The sequence below is a fragment of the Arvicola amphibius genome, chromosome 12 (assembly GCF_903992535.2).
Source record: "Arvicola amphibius chromosome 12, mArvAmp1.2, whole genome shotgun sequence".
Lineage (NCBI taxonomy): Eukaryota > Metazoa > Chordata > Mammalia > Rodentia > Cricetidae > Arvicola > Arvicola amphibius.
The window spans coordinates 2,656,631-2,677,178 of record NC_052058.2 but is presented as its reverse complement, the minus strand read 5'-3'; the positions used below and the strand labels follow the sequence as shown (position 1 = coordinate 2,677,178).

General features: G+C 46.7%; 1 protein-coding gene across 3 annotated transcripts in view; it reads right to left on the bottom strand.

Annotated features, from left to right (window-relative positions):
• Hhat (hedgehog acyltransferase) overlaps positions 1-20,548 on the bottom strand; it is a 244,737-nt gene that overhangs the window by 135,659 nt on the left and 88,530 nt on the right. For all 3 annotated transcript variants that reach the window (XM_038349791.1, XM_038349792.1, XM_038349793.1), the window contains one exon: positions 7,102-7,137. In XM_038349791.1, the coding sequence (XP_038205719.1) occupies positions 7,102-7,137 (36 nt within the window). The remainder of the gene's footprint in view (positions 1-7,101; positions 7,138-20,548) is intronic.

Sequence of the window (20,548 nt, the reverse complement as noted above, 5' to 3'; positions counted from 1 at the left end):
CCTGGATCCCATCCCCAACCCTGCCCCACTGCCCCTGCCCCACACTCACAAGCCACCCTAACCTAGACAGTTCCTCAACGGTGGCCTCTCATCAGGTGACTGGGGGCTGTGGCAAGCTGACAAGCCAACACTAGCCATCACAAGAATCGTTTGCTAAGGGCCATATCAGCTTCACAAGCCTTCTCAAATGCTTCAGAGCCATGCTGGAGGCTCACAGCTTTTCCCACACCCCTAAGTCCAGCCCAAGGCAGATTTTCACTTTGAACTTTTGGGAGTCCTAACAAGATGTCAAGCAATGGCTTGGATGTGCAAGCATGGTGTTCCAGGGAAATGTGAAATTTTTGGTTAAAAACTATTCACTATTGAGGGAAAGAAAAGATGCCTACTCAAAACACAACTTGAAATGGATTAAGAAGTTAAATAAACATGATATTTAAAAATAAGAACCAGGCGGTGGTGGCGCACGCCTTTAATCCCAGCACTCGGGAGGCAGAGGCAGGCGGATCTCTGAGTTCGAGGCCAGCCTGGTCTATAAGAGCTAGTTCCAGGACAGGCTCTAGAAATTACAGGGAAACCCTGTCTCGAAAAACCAAAAAATAAAATAAAATAAAATAAAAATAAGAAAGGACGGCTTTTAATGATTTTATATTTATAAGCATGTAAACAATAAAAAAATCAGAAGAAAAGGTGAAATTGAAATTGCTGACTAGGAAGGTGACCAGGTCTTCTTTAGAGGATGGCAATGCTGTGTCCCCATGAAAAGGTAAAAGAAGAGGAATGGAAGGCTGTTAATCAGTTACTCTGGCAATGCACCTGACAAATGGCCACAGAAGTCAGGAAGAGTTTATTTAATCCCACACTTGGAAATTGGACCCATTACAGCAGGATGGCGTGGTGTTGGGAATATGGAGGCCGCTGGCCACATGGCATTAGCTGTCAGAAGTGAACATAGGTGCTTACCTCATTTCTCCTTTTTCTTCAGCCCAGATCCCACACCATAAGACAGTGCTACTTCGGGGTTAAATCTATCTCTCCACCCAGAGGCAAGCCTCCAAGATGATTACACCCAATCACATTTCCAATGAAAACTCTGAAGTCCATCCCTTATCAACTGAATACCCAATGTCACATTCAACTGTCACATTCCACTCCTGGTCCTCCAAGGTTTGTGGCTGCCAATAATGAAACATACTTATTTTATCTTTAATAATCCCCCAAACCTTAGCACTTCTAACATTTTCAAAATCCAAAGGATCAAAGTCTCTTTGGCAACTCAAGGAAAATCTTAACTGTGAGCCCTTATATAATAAAAAAAAAATTACATAAGTCCAGTATACAGTGCCACAGAGTGTATTCCCATTCCCAAAGGGAGAATTGAAGACTGGCAAGGAAAACTAGACCAGAGCAAGGACAAAACCCAACAGCAAATAGCCAATACTGTAACCCCTTTCCAGCACCTCAGATTTGACGGCATCATTTGAGTTCAGCACTGGCTAGACCCAGCCCTTTGATTTTGGCGCTGTAACACAACGCTCTTGAGCCACCTCTCCTCTGTGCCTGTAGCTTCCTCCAGAGATGCCCCATCATCTTGGCATTTCCAACAACTTGGTGTCTTCATCACGCCTTGGGCTTCACCTCCACAGTTTTGCATGATGGCCTCTCAGGAACACCACACAGAGGCTTGAACCCTATTGGATACTGCCAGGCTTCAGCACTTACATTTTAGACCCTTGGTAAAGAGTCTCTGTGCCTTCTCAGTCCTGAATTTTGCAAGTCTTCTGAGTCAGTACCATGGGGACAGCACTGCCTGGGTCTGCTGCCGGTTCCTGGCACAGCTGCTTAATCTTTGTGCACCTTGGAGGCTAAACCCAGGAAAACACTTTCTAAGGCGCTTGTTTTCGAGCAGGGACTCCCTTTCAGAGAACTCTCAAGTCAAGCATTCTTTTTTCCCTGTTTCTGTGATTAAAATACCCTAAAAAGAAACTTAAATGAGAAAGTATTTATCTGGGCTCAGAGTTCCAGAGGGACACAATCCACCATGTCAAAGAAGGCACGGCAGCAGGCAGGAAAGGCATGGTGGCAAGAATAGGAAGTCATCTGGTCACATTGCATCCACATTCGGGAAGCCATGAATGAACAGATCAGGCAATAGTCTCAAGGCCCTACCCTGGTGACCTACTTCACCTCCTAAAGGCTGCCTAGTCTTCCTAAACAGCACCACCAATGGGGACCAAGTGTTCAATCACATGGGCCGATAGAGGACAGTTCACATTCCAGCCGCAACACAGGATCTGCCCTTCGCAGGTTTACACACTGGGCACCAGGCAGGAGCTTGCCTTTAAGACACCTTCCTACGGTCTCACAGCTATAGACACTGTGTCTGCACCTCCCTAGACAGCAACCACTCACATCCCTCGCCTACTTCCCATTTCTCAAGTCTTTCTGCTTTGAATTGTCATCACAGGCGTCCACATATCACTGAGCAAAGACTCTCCCACAGTCTGAACGTCATTTCTTGACGTTTCCTACACTAGACAATTTAGTTTACTACTTTTGAAATTAAGTTCACTTGGTTTCTCAGGATGCAGGCAGAACTCAGCCAGACTTTGTCAGAACAGAACTTTAATGGCCATCGGTCTGCATTTCTCCTGGTAGTCCACCCTTCCAAACTCCAGTGGAATAACCCAGTAACCTCTGCATACCGAGTTCTAGATCTTCACTAGCCCATAACTCCAAATGCTTCTACAGCCCTGCCACAAACCAATTCCAAAGATCTAAGGACCATGTGACCAGGTTGACCACAGCAATGGCCCCACTCCTCAGAAAGACCTCTCAGATGCCCAGAGATGTCTCCTGGGTGACTCCAAATCCCATCAAGTTGACAGTGACGATGACGATGAGCAGTCACAGTTACTGTGTATCACTTGCCTTGAAGGGATGGCGCCATAATCCAGCACAAAGACACATCTGTAGTCCCAGCTACTCGGGACCTACCCAAAATAGGATTGCTTTCATCCAGGGATTCACGGCCAGCCCAGGCAACATGACAAGATCCTTAAAAGAAATTGGGAAGCAGGAAAGGGGGATCTATCTATAATTCTAGATAAAACAAAACTGCAAGGCTAAAATTTGTTTTAAATACAAATCTTTCTTACTTTCTTGCCAAAGCCAGACTAAACTAAATTTAAACATGCCAGTCTAGTGTCTTCAATGAGACAAAGGCATTCTATTCTATAATATTTTTTGCCAAGCTGGTCATTTTCCCATTTTCTTTTGCAGTGGCACATGAAAAAGTCCAATCAGTGTCTTCTGGGGTTCTCTGGTGATGGCTGCCTCCTGAAAGTCTTCCCTTTGAGTTTTGTAAGGCGAAGAAGGACAGAGCCCACTGCTTTCCTGCAGTCATCATAAAACACCCAGACAAAAATACTCATGTTTTCCGTGTGACTACCCCTTCCTGTCTGAGCCCTGTGCTATACTTGCATTGACAAGGAAGCTTGTCCTTCAGCTAAGATCACAGAATGGGCTCTGGGGAAACTTACATCACTCCAGAGAAGACAGTATTACCACCATCCACATCAAAGCCACAGCTGACTAATCAGGCAGCTGCAATTTCTTTTATGACAACCCCGAGCATCTGAGAGAACCTGACAACTCAGAGAACACCTCAGGAGCCTGCTGGAGCCAGGAAATGGTTCTATGAACAAAAACAGTGGTGATGCCAACCCCTTTGACACACCTTCTTTACAAGGAGGGCTATATTTCCCCTTGAAAAGAATCCTCAAGTATAATCTCGCTCTTTTCTAGGCCCATGAGATTTCCTTTGAGGCTGGGTCTACAGAAAAATGCCACCCCTCTCGGGTATACTTCAGGGTCACTGACCACTGAGAGACACTACAGCTTCCACTGCAGGGCCCCTGACTGCCACGAGAGGACACTGCAGCTTTCAATGCAGGGCCACGACCTCCATGAGAGGACACTGCAGCTTCCACTGCGGGACCACTGACTACTGCTAGAGGACACTGCAGCTTTTACTGCAGGGTCACTGACCGCTGCAAGATGCCACTGCAGCTTCCATTGCAGGGTCACTAACCACTGAGAGAGGACACTGCAGCCTTCACTGCAGGACCACTGATCACTGCAAGATGACATTGCAGCTTTCTCTAGGTCTAAAAAGAGCTTTGGATCCTCCTCTGGCTAAACAGCATTTTCTCACTGAAAAAAAAAAAATAGTAAAAGCCACGCAAGTCAGCCCTCTGCACCAAATGTTCTCTCTCCTCTCAGTGCAAAACTTGAGAGGTGCCACTGCTGTTCCTCTGCACCCTCTGCAGTCTGGTTTTAACATCATGGGCCACTGAAGCAGTTCTTAACAGTGCGCCCAGCTTTAAACACCTGTAGTTTCTCATGCTTAACCTCCCAAGCTAGGAGAAAGCAAGCTTGGAAGCCAGCAGCAGCCCATCCTGGGACTCCTAAGAAGAGGCCCAGTCTGCACCAAGCAACCAGTTATATCATCTCCCCTACTTCCCGGCTGGGAAGGGGAGCCTGGAAGAGGCCCTTTGGGGCTGCCATCGTGTAATGGAGAATGAAAACACCTGCTCACAGTGACCAGCGTGCTGTCAGGAAGGGGAGATGTCACTCATTCCCCAACCATTGCAACATGTGTTAGTTGCTCTGGCTGCCTTGGAATAAGGGGGAAGGTAAACCCCTAGGAGTCACAGGACAGAGAAAAAACTCTCTCCCCAAACCCCACTTGTTCCATACATTAATCAGCTACAGACTTTCAAAAAGGCTCCAGTCAGGTACCCAGCACCAGCTAGAGCACAGCCACACCTCTCTCTCCTCCACACCCCACATGCCTGGAGTCTGGATAAGGAAATGAGAGTCAGACCCCAAGGGCAGACCAGCCCTCAGTCAAGCCTCAATCAGACAAGGATAAACTCAGACTATCTTCCAGCCAAATGTTGTTTTTTTTTCTTTCTTTTCTTTCTTTTTTTTTTTTTTCAAATGATAGCATCCAGACACATCCTTGTAGGAGACCAATGGCACTCACTGCCTACAGAAGCGGATTCTCCCAGTCTAACAGAACTCCTCCCAACTCACACTTCATTCATTCACTCCCACCACAAACGCTTGCTGAAGGTTCATCCCAAACATGTTTCTCAACGTAAATATTGATAAATGATTAGGACTTGACCCCTGCCCTGAAGAAAGTCACTAGAGAAAATAAGTATCAGCTTGTGTCTACCACAGGGCCTTGTAGCAACAGTTCCGTGAGAGTACAAAGTAACAAAACATGAAGTCCGACCTCCACACTAAGCTGGAGGCATAGGTCAGCGTGAGTGTTACCTAGCAAGACCCTGGGTTCCATGTGCAGATGGGAGGTGAGGAGTTGCGATACCCGGATGTCTTCCCAACCGCTTCTTATCTCCTGCCCACATCTTCTGTGCCTCTCTGGTTCATTATCCTTCCTGCTACACTGTTAAGACCTGTGCTGTGTCTCGGGTTCACACAGGATCATCTGTGTTTACTATTTTGGAGAAAATCAAGACATTCCACATTTCTGAATGTAGGGCAGACTGAAAGATTTCTATATGCAGGCTCTGAGGAGGCCTCGGGAAAGAGGACAAAGAAGGCTTGACCCCTGCTGGACGCTGCTGGTTCACTACAAGTGACATTTTTCCATCAGCTGCAATAGGGGAGAGGTCATGCCTTGTGGCATGCTGAACCACCACATGGCATACACAAAAGCCACAATGACTAGAGTTGATCAAACTTTCAGAGTCAATTAACATGAGAGAGCCCCTATTTACAGAAAGCAAAACTCTCCCGCTGATGGCTGGTTCTCTCACAGCCTCCCAACTACAGTGGGTCCCTCAGCAACTGTTGTTCTCTCACACACTTTTGAGAGGTTTTTCAGCTATTTTTAACATTATTAGAATAACGATGATTACTATGAAAAAGTTAGAAAACACAGAAAAATTGATTTTTAAAAAATTCATTGTTTTATATGTATATTTTGCCTACATGCCTGTATGTATGTATAGCATGTGTGTGCCTGGTACCCAGAGAAACCAGAAGAGGGCATCAGATCCCTTGGAATTGGAGCTACAGATGCTTGTAAGCCCCCAGGTGGGTGCTGGGAACCAAGCCCAGAACTCTGCAAGGGCGACAAGTGTCCTAAACCACTGAGCCCTCTCTGTAACCGCACAGAGTTGATTTTCAAAATCATATACCTTTTATAAGCACAGTCAATATTTCTGATATATTTATTTCCACTTAATTTGTTTAATTTCATAGCTATGTGAAATTAATATGTTCCATAATACAGCTCTGGTAAAATCACCAATAAACTTAAGTTATAAATTGCTGTCTAGAATCTCAATTATGCACTAGGTCATATCTCCATGACTGTAAAACAAATGATAGGTTTAGTTTCAAAATATTAAATTCACTGGGAGATAATTGGTCAAATGAACATCTAAAGCAAGCCAATAAAGCTCATTTTTTCTATTTATCTTTCCAGTGGCCTAGTAGATAGAAGTAAGACCTTGGTAAACGTAATGGTTAATTCTGGCTGTCAACTTAATACCCTTGAGAAGATTCATCAAATCAAATGAGCCTTGGGCATGTCTATAGGACATTTTCCTGATTGCAGATTGCCACAGGAGTACTGAGCCCATAATGGGCAGTACTGTCCCATGAAGATCAGTCTGGACTGTATAAGAAAGCAAAATGAAGAGGCCAGAAGAAGCAAGCCAGTAAGCTGTGTTCCTCCGTGGTCTCTGCTTTGGTTCCTGCCTTAGCTTCCTTCGACAATGGGATTGCAAGCTTATATAAACCCTTTCCTTCCCAAGTTGCTTTTAGCCAGTGTTTTATCACAGCAACAGAAAGCAAACAAAGGCAGTTAACTCTCACTTCTGATAGAAACAGCTCTGAGTGATTGTTTATGTGAGATTGTGATGAACAAACACATAGTGTTAGCAATGTTCTCCTGGCAAATAATTCAACTACTAATTCATTTGCTAAGGTTTTCCCCATTTACATCCGTCCATAATAAATACACTATTCAGTCAGACAGAGCTAAAACAAAAGGCACTGGCTTACCTGATCAAGAAATTGTGTAGTCCAACATCAAAATACCTGTTTAAAAAGAGACAAAACAAGCCTATGGGTAAAACATGTTTACAGCAATGGTAGACTTGACAATTTACATTCCAGGCACTGCGAAGATGTAGCTACCCTTGGGAACTTGGATTGTGATCCTGCAGCAGCAGCAGCAGAGGCTGGGGCCACATCTCCAGTGTGCCATTCAGCAGCTCTAGGACCCAGCCCAGAAAGTTTTCTTAAGCTGCGTGGTTCTAATGCACAGTTGCCTATAAACCTGAGCTCTCTCTAGAATAAAGCCCAAATGATGGATGCCCTGGAACCCTCCACACTGCAGAAGGACGGTACATTGATGACACTAGCTGCCTGCAGTGTTCATTACCCAACACTAAATGGGATGTTTGACAGTCCAGAGCCACACAGTGGAAAGGAGGAAGAGTGGGTTAGCGCTGTCTTCTGAGCCCGACCCTGTTGTGGTTCCTTCCACTCTCCAAGCAAGCACCCTGCCCCACAGTCTGCCCTGAGCACAGACGGTAGAAGAAGGGCACCCTCCTGTACTACAGCCGTCTGTGAGCCCCGAGCAAAGCCTTGCACACACCACTCAACTGCTAATCTATATGAACTGCCTTGCCTCAGCTTCTTTTTTTATATTTACTTCACAAAAGGTGAACGCATGCCATAGGAGACTTCCTTGGGTCTTCTTAAATCTAACATTGTCACAGGAGCCCATTTAGCTCTTACAGAGTCTTGGGGATGTCAATCATTGGGCAATTCCTGTAAAGTTACTGGATATATTGAGGTTGGTTGTTTGAAATCCTTAGGTTATTCCTCTTGAACCTTATAATACAATGCTGAAATGGATTATCCATTAAATTCCTCTGTTTGGATTTGAATATCTCTATGATCTGTTTTATTAAATTTCCCTAAAGCTTTTGTTTTTGCATTCATACCAAACAGTTTTCTAAGAGATAAACCAAGAATTACCAAAAGGACAGAAAGGATTATCAAAATGATAATTAACAGTATATCAATCTGGGTTAGGTTGATTATCCCTTCATTTAATTATTCCATATTTAAGTCATGCATTATGTAATCATACAGAGACCTAACTTCCTCTATCATAATTGTGTTTCCCATTTTTTAACATAAGAAAAAATTCTCTCATAACTAATTTCTCCCTTTAAGAATTCCCAATCTTCTAACCAAATCTGCCACCGATGTTGACGAAGACATGAGGCTTGTTGCTGTTGCACAGAACAGTAAAAGCCTGACCAGATTTCAGGGCAGCTACCCAGTTTGGTAGCAGCCTGAGAAGGAAGCCCAGGGAAAGCCCACCAGGGGAGAAGAAAGAAAAACCTAACCAGTAGGGCAGTAACTCCAGCTGCAGGTAGCTCCAGCCTATGCTGGTGGTTGCAAAGGCTTTTTCATGAATTCGTACCTCAAAAGTTGGGAACCAGATGTAGCACAAACTCTAATTCATCTTTATAGTAAAAACTTGGAGTCAAATATCATGGAGTAAAAGCTGAGAGATCAGAGAAGCAGTGCAGTCAAGTCACTAGAGAGACCTTTTACTTCTACCGAATCCTCAGACCAGAACGGGGATCCTGTTGTCAGACTGCATCCTCAGACTGCAATGAGCTCCTATCTCCTCACACTGCCCAGCCATATCCCTTCCAATCTCCACCTTCCTACTGTAAGAGGACTGCTAGTTAGTTCCTGGCCGCTTAGCCCTGAAATAATCACACAGAAACTATTATTTAAAACACTGTTTGGCCCATTAGCTATAGCTTCTTATTGGCTAACTCTTACATCTTAATTTAACCCATTTCCATTAATCTGTGTATCACCACATGGTTGTGGCTTACTGGGCTACATGGCTTCTCTCTGACTCCACCTCCTTTCTCCCAGCATTCCATTTAGTTTTTCCCACCTAGCTCTGTTCCCCTATAGCTGTGCTAGAGGCCCAAAGCAGTTCCTTTATCAACCAATGATATTCACAGCATACAGAGGGGAATCCCACATCATCTCCCTGGTGCTAGATTAAAGGTGTGGAACCCCAATTGTTGGGATCCCTGCCTCAGCTTCTAACTGTCATGTTTCTTGACGCTGAACCACAGGGACTAAGCTAGTGCCTTGCTCTTCCTTTGGTCTACTGTGAAGATGTTTAGAGGTCCATGCTGTCCACAATGAAGGATGCCTGATGTCATAGCCAATCAGACTGGCCTCCTGAACTGTCAGTCAGCCTGAGGAAGACCGAAGTGAATCCTATGCCTCCAGGCAATGAACACAGGTCTCCCACCCACCCCAGCGAGGAGTATGACTGCTTAGGGTCTAACTGTTTCTAGATCCTGCACTGCCGTTCCCACCCGTACAGCCAACAGACCAGGCACCAAGGGTCACCTGACAAAAGGCTAGTGATTACCGATGCCATAACAGGATTTCACATGGGTTACCTTCCACCCAGAAGGTTCTTCCATGCACCTAGCTGCTTGTTTAGAGCCTGTGGGCTCAGGGTAGGTGAGAAGAGAGAAACATGCCAAACTACAGAGAGCATCAGCTGCCCCAGCAATTCCCTGAAACGATTACAAAGTTCAGGAAGACTGAGATTCAAGAAATACAGACTCCACTGTCTCCTAAGGCATGTGCACACTCCCCACGTGACCGAGAATGGCTATGGGAAAAGCCCAGCACAAAGTTACAATCTCACCTAAAACATTAGGAGGGTTTTGTTTTTGTAACTTGATCACATGGTTCCTGAAAATGGGCTTTGTAAGTGACGGGTAGCGTCATGGTATCGGCTGGAAGGACAACTCGGCAGTCTTAGCACGAGGACCCAGAGTTCAAATTCCAGAACCCACAGAGTGGCTCACGGCTGTAACTCCAGTTCCTGGGATCTGACCAGCTCTTCTGACCTCCGCAGGCATCAGGCACACATGTGATATAAAGACGTATATGTGGGGAAACACTCTGCGTGCACATAAAAATTTGAAATGTTTTCTAAAACTTAGTATCCACACCACAAATAATAAGTGTAAAATTACAATCCTGGAGGAAGATACGCCTGTAGAGGAAAGCCTCCAGTTTGGCTGCCTTGTAGTACTTAGAGCAGGTCTCTCCTGAGCCTCCTAAAGGTTCCGTAACCTAAAGGAAACAACCTTCTACAACCTTCGCAAACAGTGCCGCTGCCTAGAGGACCTATCAGCTGTTCAAACCTGTGAGTCTAGGGTGGAGCATTCCACATTTAAACCACAGTACTTAAGAGTATCTAGAATATGGACGGCACTATGTTCAGTCCTCAGCTGTGCACACCATAACTGCTGAGACAGGCACAGGCAGCCCCGTTTATAACTGAAAGAACCAGAATTCAGAGAGGCTAAGTTATCCACATTGAGCCCAGGGCCAGGAGAGTCCACAACTGGGGTCAAACGGAGCCTTGAAACACTTGCTCTTCCCAAGCAGCCCCTGGAGACACCCACCAGCTCACGGCTTCTCAGCACTAACAAATTAATTATAAATAAATAAGTAAGTAAATAAATAAATAAATAAATACATACATACATACATTTTTTTTTTTTTTTTTTTTTTTGGTTTTTCGAGACAGGGTTTCTCTGTAGCTTTGGAGCCTGTCCTGGAACTAGCTCTTGTAGACCAGGCTGGTCTCGAACTCACAGAGATCCGCCTGCCTCTGCCTCCCGAGTGCTGGGATTAAAGGCGTGTGCCACCACCGCCCGGCACATACATATTTTTTGCAGGCCATCCTGCCTCATCTCCACCTGACCCCGACCTCTGCTTTTCCCAACACAGCTGCCCTGCTCCCGACAGCCTGAGTTCCCCCAAGCGTGTGCGCAAACACACACACACACACACACACACACACACACACACACACACACACACACACACGCTCCACTGGTGCCCCAGGCAGCCCCTGAAGGCACAGCCTCTTACTGTTCCTAATCAGAACTGTTAGGAAGTGCTGCTCATTTCATAAGCCTGTCTTCCCCTTCTCCACACCTCTGCCCTGCTCTAAGCACCCTCAGTTCCTCTGAGGGGCCAGTGGCCCCCTGGGGGCTTATGTCTGGCAACCTCTGGAAAAGCCATGTGAACTGCTGGGCTACAATTCCCAGGGGGACGATGGAACGACCCTATTTGTAGGAAAATATAGGAATTAAGTGACATGTACAAACATAGCTTAGTATAGCACCTGGTACACGGAAGTCCTGTTTTCATGGGCACATCTCTCCATATAACTCAGAAGAAGCATGCTCTACACGAAGGACTCACAACACCTCACAATGCCGCCCAGAAAGAGGGCACACTGGCTTCAGAGCCCAGGCAGGACAGCAGGCAAGCTTTGCGGGAAAGGGAGGGGCAGTGCCTGACCAGCAGGACCAGGGAGAACTTGGTCTTGACCAAGAGAAGGACTGGCGCACAGGGAATGCCTGCCCCATCTGCTCTGGGTGCCTCTCACACACGGCCTCATTCTGCTGATAGGTTTCTTTGTGTTGCCACCCGTTCACCCAACCAAAACTGTGTTCGTGCCCTCTATGTGCCAGGCACCGACCTGGGTCCTGGTCACAGGTAAGTGGCAAAACAAAGTCCCCAACTCTCATGGCTCTCACATTCTGGCTGTAAGGGGTAGATAAGTGTTCCAATAAAAAAAATCTACTGGGGACAAAATACAGACAAGGTACCTGCATAGTGTGGCCCTACAACTATGGCCTTTCTGAGGAAGAAACGGGTTTTTTGCATGATCAGAAAGGGGCAGACGTGCAGGGATCCAAAGAGGAAAGTTGCAGTCCCGAGTGTCTCCAAGGAGACACTCCAAGCACCAAGCTGGGATGGTGAGCATGGATGGAGCTTGGTGATAAAGGGAAATGGGACAGAGCAAGGTTGAAGAGAGGAGTGGGCACTAGACCTTAAGGGGCCAGGTGTACCAGAGAGCTTGGGTTTTGTCTGAGCAGGGATGGGAAGCAGTATAGGGCTGTCAAAGAAGAGTTGGTGTGGTGATTTGAATGTAATTGACCCCCATAAGCTCGTAGGGAGTGCCCCTATTAGGAGGTGTGACTTTGTTGGAGTGGATATGGCCTTGTTGGAAGAAGTGTGTCACTGTAGGGGTGAGCTTTGAGGTTTCCTATGCTACAGATACCACCCAGTGTCACGAGCCATTTCCTGTTGCCTGTAAGATGTAGGACTCTCATTCCCTTCTCCAGCAACATGTCTGCCTGCACACCACCATGCTCCCCACTATGATGATAATGAAATGGATTTCTGATCTGTAGGCCACCACCTCCATTAAACATCTTCCTGTGTAAGAGTTGTCATGGTCATGGTATCTCTTGACAACAATGAAAACCTAACTCACACAGCGGGTTGGTTTGTTTTATTTCATCCTTGAGGCAGGGACAGGAGGATCATGAGTTCCAGCTCAGCCTGGACTACACAGAGAGTTCAAGACCAGACTGACCTACATAGTAAGACCCTGTATCCTAAAACAGAAGCTAGCATGATTGCTTAGCGGGAAAGTGGCTTGCAACCAAGTCTGAAGACTCCAGTTCAATCCCTGGTTCCCACATGGCGGAAGAGAAGAACCAGTTCTTATAAAATGTTCTTTGCTCTCCACACCTGTGCTGATCTCCCCCATAAGTGAAATTTAACATTTTTTTAAAAATGTAAGACAATTTAAAAAGAAAATAAAAAGACAATGGGTAGGTGGGGTAGCTCCACGGTAGAGCACACTTGCCTTGCATGCGCAGGGCTCAGTGGTTTGGGAACTCTCAGGAAGAATCCTCAGTTATCAGTGCTCACTCCCCCATCAACAGGACTTGCCTGGTCAGTGTTGCAGAGCACACTACCAAGGCCCATGCATCCCGACAGCAGGCTGCAGATGATGCAGGGAACACTAGCAAGGCCCGTGCATCCTGATAGCAGGCTGCAGATGATGCAGGGAACACTAGCAAGGCCCGTGCATCCTGATAGCAGGCTGCAGATGATGCAGGGAACACTAGCAAGGCCCATGCATCCAGACAGCAGGCTGCAGATGTCATAGGGAACACTAGCAAGGCCCGTGCATCCCGACAGCAGCTGCGGATGTCACAGGGCACAGGTGCATCTCACATCCCACTTAGATGCCCTGCCAGACTGAGGCATTTCTGACGGAGCGGCTCCACTGTTGTACCAGGCTGCCTGCCTGTGGGAGTCCTAGTCCTTCCTCTCAGGTCGATTGTGGTTATTAGGGATAAAAGAGCAATCGACAGCAATGGACTGCAGCTGAGCATCGCCATGACACACAGCTAGGATGGCATGAACCGGAACAACTGGTGTCACAGTCACTTGGTCTGAAACACACAGGCAGTACTCAATGCGGAGCCAGGCCCAGACCTCAGTCTTGGCCTCTGCCCCTCAGTCTACAATCTTCTACGTTTGTCATTTCCTCATCCACTGACTCCACCAGCAGGCTGCCAAGTCTGGCACTCACGCTTCTGGAAAATGGGAACACTGACGAGGAGCTTGGAATCAACACTGAACCCATCGCTGAGACCTGGGTCTGTTCACCTACACTCCTGATGCTTTCTGGATCCTGTTTCAGAGAGCAGAAAGCTGTGTTTCTGTCTCAACCTCTGATGGGGGAAACTGTAAAGAAGATGAAAGCGGATTCAGATAACATCATATGCTAACTGGATCCGGTCATACCATCTTGGCATGAAAACCTGAATTTAATCCCCTAGAACCCACATTTAAAAAGTCAGGCACGGGGGCTGAGAGATGGTTCAGCAGTTAAGAACACTGGCTGCCCTTCCAGAAGATCCAGGTTTGAGTCCCAGCACCCACATGGCAGGAAGCAACTTTCTGTAACTCCATTTCCAGGGGATCCAACACATTCCACTGGTCTGGTCTTCACAGGTGCCAGGAATACTCAGTACACAAGACACATATGAAGACAGAACACCCATGAGTGGGAGAAAGAAAGTGGCAGGGAGGGAGGGAGGGAGGGAGGAGACGAGAAAAATAGAAGTCACACAGGGCAATCCCATCACTAGGGAGGCAGAGACGGTTAATTTATGGTGCTTGCTGGTTAGCCAGCCTTGCTGAATCAGTGAATTCAAGTAACAATGAAAAGAGTTTGAAACTTTTGTTTCAAAAACTAAGGTGGAGGCTGCAGAGATGACTCAGCATTTTAGAGCACTAGCTGTTCTTCTAGAGGACCTGTGTTCAAATCCCAGTACCTCCATGGTGGTTCACAATTGTCCCTTACCCCAGCTCTAGGAGATCTGGTGCCCTCTTCTGGCCTCTGTGGGAATTGCATGCATGTGGTGCATAGTTGCAGATAAAACACCCACACACATAACATCAATTAAGTCAAAAATAAGGTGATCAAGGGCACCTGATAGTGACCTCTGACCGCCACATGCACTATGACAGACATGGACACGCACCCCCCCCAACACACACAAGTCACATGGTGGGCCTTTGTTTTCATGTATCTACCTGTTTGCTTTGACAGGGGATTACAGCTTACCCTTTGCATCTAGGGAGATAACAGACCCTCCCTGGTCTTCTGAGGAGCACAGGCAAGGTAGGCAGGCCCAGTCGGTGCACTCTTCTTCACAGAATGACCTCTTAAGTGCAGAGACGGGGGGATGAAGACACTCTGAGGTTGATTTACCCCCCTCATTGAAACTTGATATGCCAACATGGTGAAAGAATAAATTCTAAATACAGATCTCGACTCCACACCCATTAACACTACAATTAATATTTCAGTAGAGCTTGTTTTTTCCAGGGCAGTGCCACATGCCTCTAACTGATGGTGAAGAAAGGTCTGATAGACCCATTCCACAGCCGAGGAAACAGAGACAGGCTAACAGCGTCTGGCTCAGGGCACTCAGTACAAGCCCCAGAGACACTTAACAGAGGAAATTAATCAGTCTCTAATTGTAAGTGGTCCAATGTGAGATCAGAGCATTTTTAAGATTTACTTTATTTTTTAATTTGTGTATGTGTGTGTGCACACACGTGACCACAGTGCCCCGAGAGGCAGAAGGGGGCATCAGATCCCCCTAGAACTAGGGTTGTAAACTGTCTGACGTGGTTGCTGGGAACTAAACTCAGGTCCTCTGCAAGAGCAGCAAGTTCTCTTGACCACTAAGCCTCTAGAGAGTTTCTTTAATGGCTCATGTATTATAAATTAAAACATTAAGTATTAATATACTTCTAAGTGATGTGCTTATAATTTCCAGACTGAAACAGATTTTTCTTTTATTCCTAAGGGGAAAATATATCTTTGGGGGAGAGGTAAAATATAACTATAGAACATGCTAGCTATTGGAATAGGACTGTGGATTAGGGTTCCCTCACCTTGATGAAATTCAAGAGCCAACTGATGGAGTGAGCAGAGCTTCATTTAAACAATAATGTAGCCAGGTACAGCATCACATGACTGTAATCTCTGCACTTGGGAGACTGAGGCTGGAGGATTATAAATTCCAGCCTGGCTACACCATGACTCTGTCACAAAAACAAAACCCACAATCATAATTAACAACTTAAATTTTTTTAGTTCTTGTGTGTTTCTGTGTGTATGTGTGTGTGTATGTGTGAGTGTGTGTGTGTGTGTGTGTGTGTGTGAGGGAGAGAGAGAGAGAGAGAGAGAGAGAGAGAGAGAGAGAGAGAGAGAGAGAGAGAGAGAGAGAGAGAGAGAGAGCACATATGTGTGAAACTGGAGTTACAGTTGGAAGCTTCTCGGTGCTGGGCACTGAACTCTGGTGGTCAACACAAGCAGAAAATGCTTTTAACTTCTGAGCCATGTCTATAGCCCCTGTTGTCTGAGCCGTGTCTATAGCCCCGGTTGTCTGTCTGAGTCATGTCTATAGCCCCAGTTAGTCAATTTTTACAATGTCACATGTGGTAGCTCACAGAGAAGGGCTCAAAGGAAGTCGGGAACACACTGGCACACCAAGCGTTGGAGAGCACCTCACCTTTCTCTTTTCTGGCCTGCACCCCAGGGGTGAAGTCTGTAAACCGGCCCCTCCCAGAGACCGTCTCAGCTGACTTCCGATTAAATTCTGCCAAGAACTGAACGCATTCTCCTTCGGGATGCAGCCGGGGGCTGAGCTGAGAACATACAGGTGGCAGACGCAATCCACAGGTTCCCGCTGCAGGTGTGTAGGCAGCTGCTTCCTAAGCAGCTGTCCCAGCCTTTCCTCACAAGCCCCTCGAACCATCGGGGTGCCTTCTGCTCCCTGAAGTTACTCCTCACCACCCAGAAACCCACAACTATTTCTGACTTCCTGGCCCAACCCCAAAGCAATCCACAAAAGATAGCAGAGGTGTTGGGGTAAGAGAGGAGGGAGTTGGCAAAGATGGAGACACAGGCACCAACTGAGTCAGAGCCCTAGAAAGGGCAGAAGTTCATGAGGTTGGGTCTATGGATCAGGATAAGAAGAGAAAGGAAGCTTTGTGTTTGACATTTAGAGTGCCAGGCATTGTAGTAGACGCTGCAGAAAGAAACCAAATAAGTGAGCGTGCAAATCCCCAGGTCCCAGCCTAGCGGAAGAAATATAAATAAATAAACCAAACCAAGGTGATGGGTGCAAATGAGAGGTAAGTCCAGCACGGGCCCTGGTGCTGGGAGAAAGCTGTACACATTACTCAGATGGAGCTGGAACGCAGGAAGGCCAGCAGGACTGTCTCCCAGAGGAGGTGGCACCCTGGTTGGGTACAGAAGGGTGAATGGAAGCTGGCCCTTCTGGTAGGAGGCTCTCCCCAGGGAACGTATGAAAGACAGATGACAGACACAGACAAAAACGTTCTTGGCTGCTGACAAACCACGCTGCCATGGTAGCTTCCTGTCAGTGCTTCTACTTAAACGGCCACAGCCCATGCCACCACTGCTCAGCCAGCCTCTGGGCAGAAGCCACCTGACTGACAACTGTCATGGTGGCTGCTCTTCAAGAATGCCTTCAGCTCAGAACAGAAAGAGGCCTGAGCTCTTATTCTAAGCTCAAGGCTCTTCACTGGTGATGTCAGAGGTTGACATCCCTGCCACAAAACCTAAGCTTCTCCCAGTGAATGCTACCAAAAAATGATACAGGTTTCAAAGAGGGGGAAAAAAGCCACCACAGTTCTGAGTTCAAGAAATAGAAATTGCCATCAGATCATCCCTAACCCCAAATCTAAAATCTGGGATCAAAGCGTCTTTTCAGCACATTCAAACGTTTTTAAGACTTCAGAGCATTTTAGAGTTTATCGATTAGGGAAACTCAAATCAACACATCTATTCTAAAATTTCCCCTCCCCCCCAATCTCTCTCAAATACTTTTAAAATTTGTCCTTTATTTATTTATTCACTGGGGGAGTGTGCATGCCACAGAATGTGTGGCGGTCAGAAGACAACTTCTGGCAGTCCGTTCTCCCCTTCCACCTGGTGGGCTCCAGGGATTGAACTCAGGTCATCAGGCTTAGCAGCAACTGCCTTTACTCATGAAGCCATCTTGATAGCGAAAACCTCTCAAATCTGAAATGCTTTTGGTCCCAAGTATTTGAGAGATGAGATGTTACACACACACACACACACACACACACACACAAATACATATATATATATATATGTATATATCATAATTAGTCTCAACATTTTCAACTGCACTTATTATCAGGAAAACTCAGTTTGACTGAATTCAATAGAAACACTGGAAAAACAGCATTTTAAACTCCTCCCTCCACAAACCTTGTTCCTCTGGATATAAATCCATTCCTGGGGACAAAGAACTTAATTCTTCCCATTTTCAACAAACGTTTATCGAGCATCCACTACAGGCCAGATACCGCCGGGGCTGGGGCAGATGACACTGGTTACGGGCACTGACAGCTTAGACTGGCAACTAACAGCAGCAAGCACAGCCTTCTGGGAGGGCCTCTGTGGTCCCGGCAGCCCTGAGACCAGCGGCTCCCCGAGGCCTCACTCCAGCTGGAGAGCAAGACCCTCGACTGGTTTCAAGACCAACAAAGCAGTACAGCCATGACTGCAGGGCTGAGATCCAGGCACACGGTCAGGGAGACTTTCTTGTAAAAGGAGCTCTGTTCCAGCTGGTCAGTGACCCTCATACGGGACAGAAACGACGCCATTCTGGAAACCCCATCACTTTAAGTTGAAAGCCGGTGGCCCACCCTTAGCCTTTGCCCTGTGTTTCTGCTGCTTTTTTAACCGCGTGAGCACAGACTTCCTGCTTGGGATCCATTAGACTTGAAAGATGATTCTCTTTCAGTCACTTACTCTAGAGAAAAGGATTATCAGGGAAGACAGATTGGCTTTGCACAGCAGGGGATAGCAAATTATATTAACCATGTTGTAATTATTCTACAAGATTCCTTGAAGTAGGGCATACCTTTATGGATATAATAATTCCTATTCAAAAAATATAAAAGTTTAATGATACCATTTATCCACAGGTAAAAAAAAAAAAAAGTCCCATAAGCCTATCCATTACCGAAGCTACACATCCAAACCATATGGTGATTGCAAGGACAAGCCCTTTGTGTGGGATTTTTCTACAAGACACTTGGACCCAGCCTCACACCTATCTGTAAGACACGGCCACAGATTTGAAGTGAGAGCCATCAATAACACTTCAACTAGCACTCAGCCAGCGCTCAGCCAACACTCAAACCTCCGTACCTTACTGAGTCTTGCCTGGCTCAGAGAGCACAGCTCCCAGACCTCGGCACGTATCCCTTTGGCAAGTTCACTACCACTGTCCGTGTGGTAAGACATCAACACAGGCTCCTTCCTGGCCTTGGGGGTCTTTGCTTTCCCACACTAGCACACCTCTTCTTAGGTGTCCAGAAGCCACCGAACATTTAGTACACCCCGAAAGAAATGCCTGCTCTCCCCTTGGGTTTGCCCCTCCCATGGCCTTCCCCATCCCAGGTGATAACAGCTACAACCTGCAGCCACTCAGGCCAACAGAACCCATGACTCCCTAACCCTCACATCCGACTTGCCAAAACAAAGCAAAACTATAAGGTCTACTTAAGAACTAAATTCAGACTGCTGGCTTCCCAGCACCTGGACTTTGACGGCTCCTTCTGCTCTTGGTGAAGCATTATCAGTGAAGTTAGAATGATCTCTAAAATCCCATGATCCTCCGCTCTCCTACTAACACCCTACCCTGTCTCCCATTTCACTCGGGAGCAACCCAAGTCCTCATCCTTGGCTAAGAGCTCTGTGTGCAAGGGCTCACAGCCAGAAGAGGTTCAGATCTGTACCTGGGCCATTAGAGAGTCAAGGGGAACTGGCTGTGCTGATCCTTCAAAGAGAGCTGGCCTTGCCTGACTTGACGGGTGTGTCCTGTGCTCACTGGACCACACCTGAAGGGTCACACTGAATTCCAAGGGTCTGTTTTCATGGATGACCAGCGAAGAGAATACACTTAGATGATACCAACCAGAGTGGAGAAGGGAGCCGAAAAGAAAGCATGTGAGCCAGTGAGACAAAGAATAGACAAATTAAATGTGGTCAGTAGACGGGAAACAGCTCCTTCGGGTGGGCCATGACAGAAGGTGGCCACAGCAACAGGCTCCTTGGGACTCCTGTGAGCACATCAGACTCCTTTGCTGCCCTCAGCCCCCACACTCAAAGCTGGAAGTGTTCTCTGTAGGCAGCCATAGACCTTACTCCCATATTCCAGATCTGTATGGTGAGTTCTATACCGCCACTTGGCTAGGTCTTGGAACCGGTTATTTGGGTGAAGCACCAGCTTGAAGGGTACGGAAAAGACATTTTAAAATCATGGTTAGCATCCAGAGCAATGGACTTTGGATAAAATATTGTTGTGAGGCAGAACTCGGTCAGTCAGTTGAAGACCTTAATGACAAAGACGGAGAGGAAGGAATTCTCTCTCCAAAACTACATTCAGACTCAAAATCACATCAGCTCTTCCCTAGATCTTCAGCCTGCCCTGCAGACACCACACTTACCAGGTCTTCTTAAAATGCACACACACACACACACACACACACACAGAGAGAGAGGGGGGGGGAGACAGAGAGACAGAGACAGAGACAGAGAGAGACTGTAATTTGTATGGATTGTAAATATCAGGAGCACCACCCTCAAAGCTGGCTTGATGTTTAGGAAATACTGCTCCTCCTCCCCAGCACAGGTCCGCGTGAACTGGGTCTGGATCCTACTACGGTGTAATAGCACTTAATGATGCAAAAAGAAGTCACCATCCTCTTCAGTGAAGGACCGTGTGTGTGTGTGTATGTGTGTGTGTGTACACAAACAAACATGGCTTCTCCTCGAAGGTTCTAAGACGCCACCACATGATGAAAAACTTAAGCACACCTCCGCTGCTTTCCACCTTGCTCCTCTGTTCCTTGGGATATGCTATTTTTGTCTCCTGGTATTTAAAAAAGCCACACATTTTTCTTTCAATTTCATATT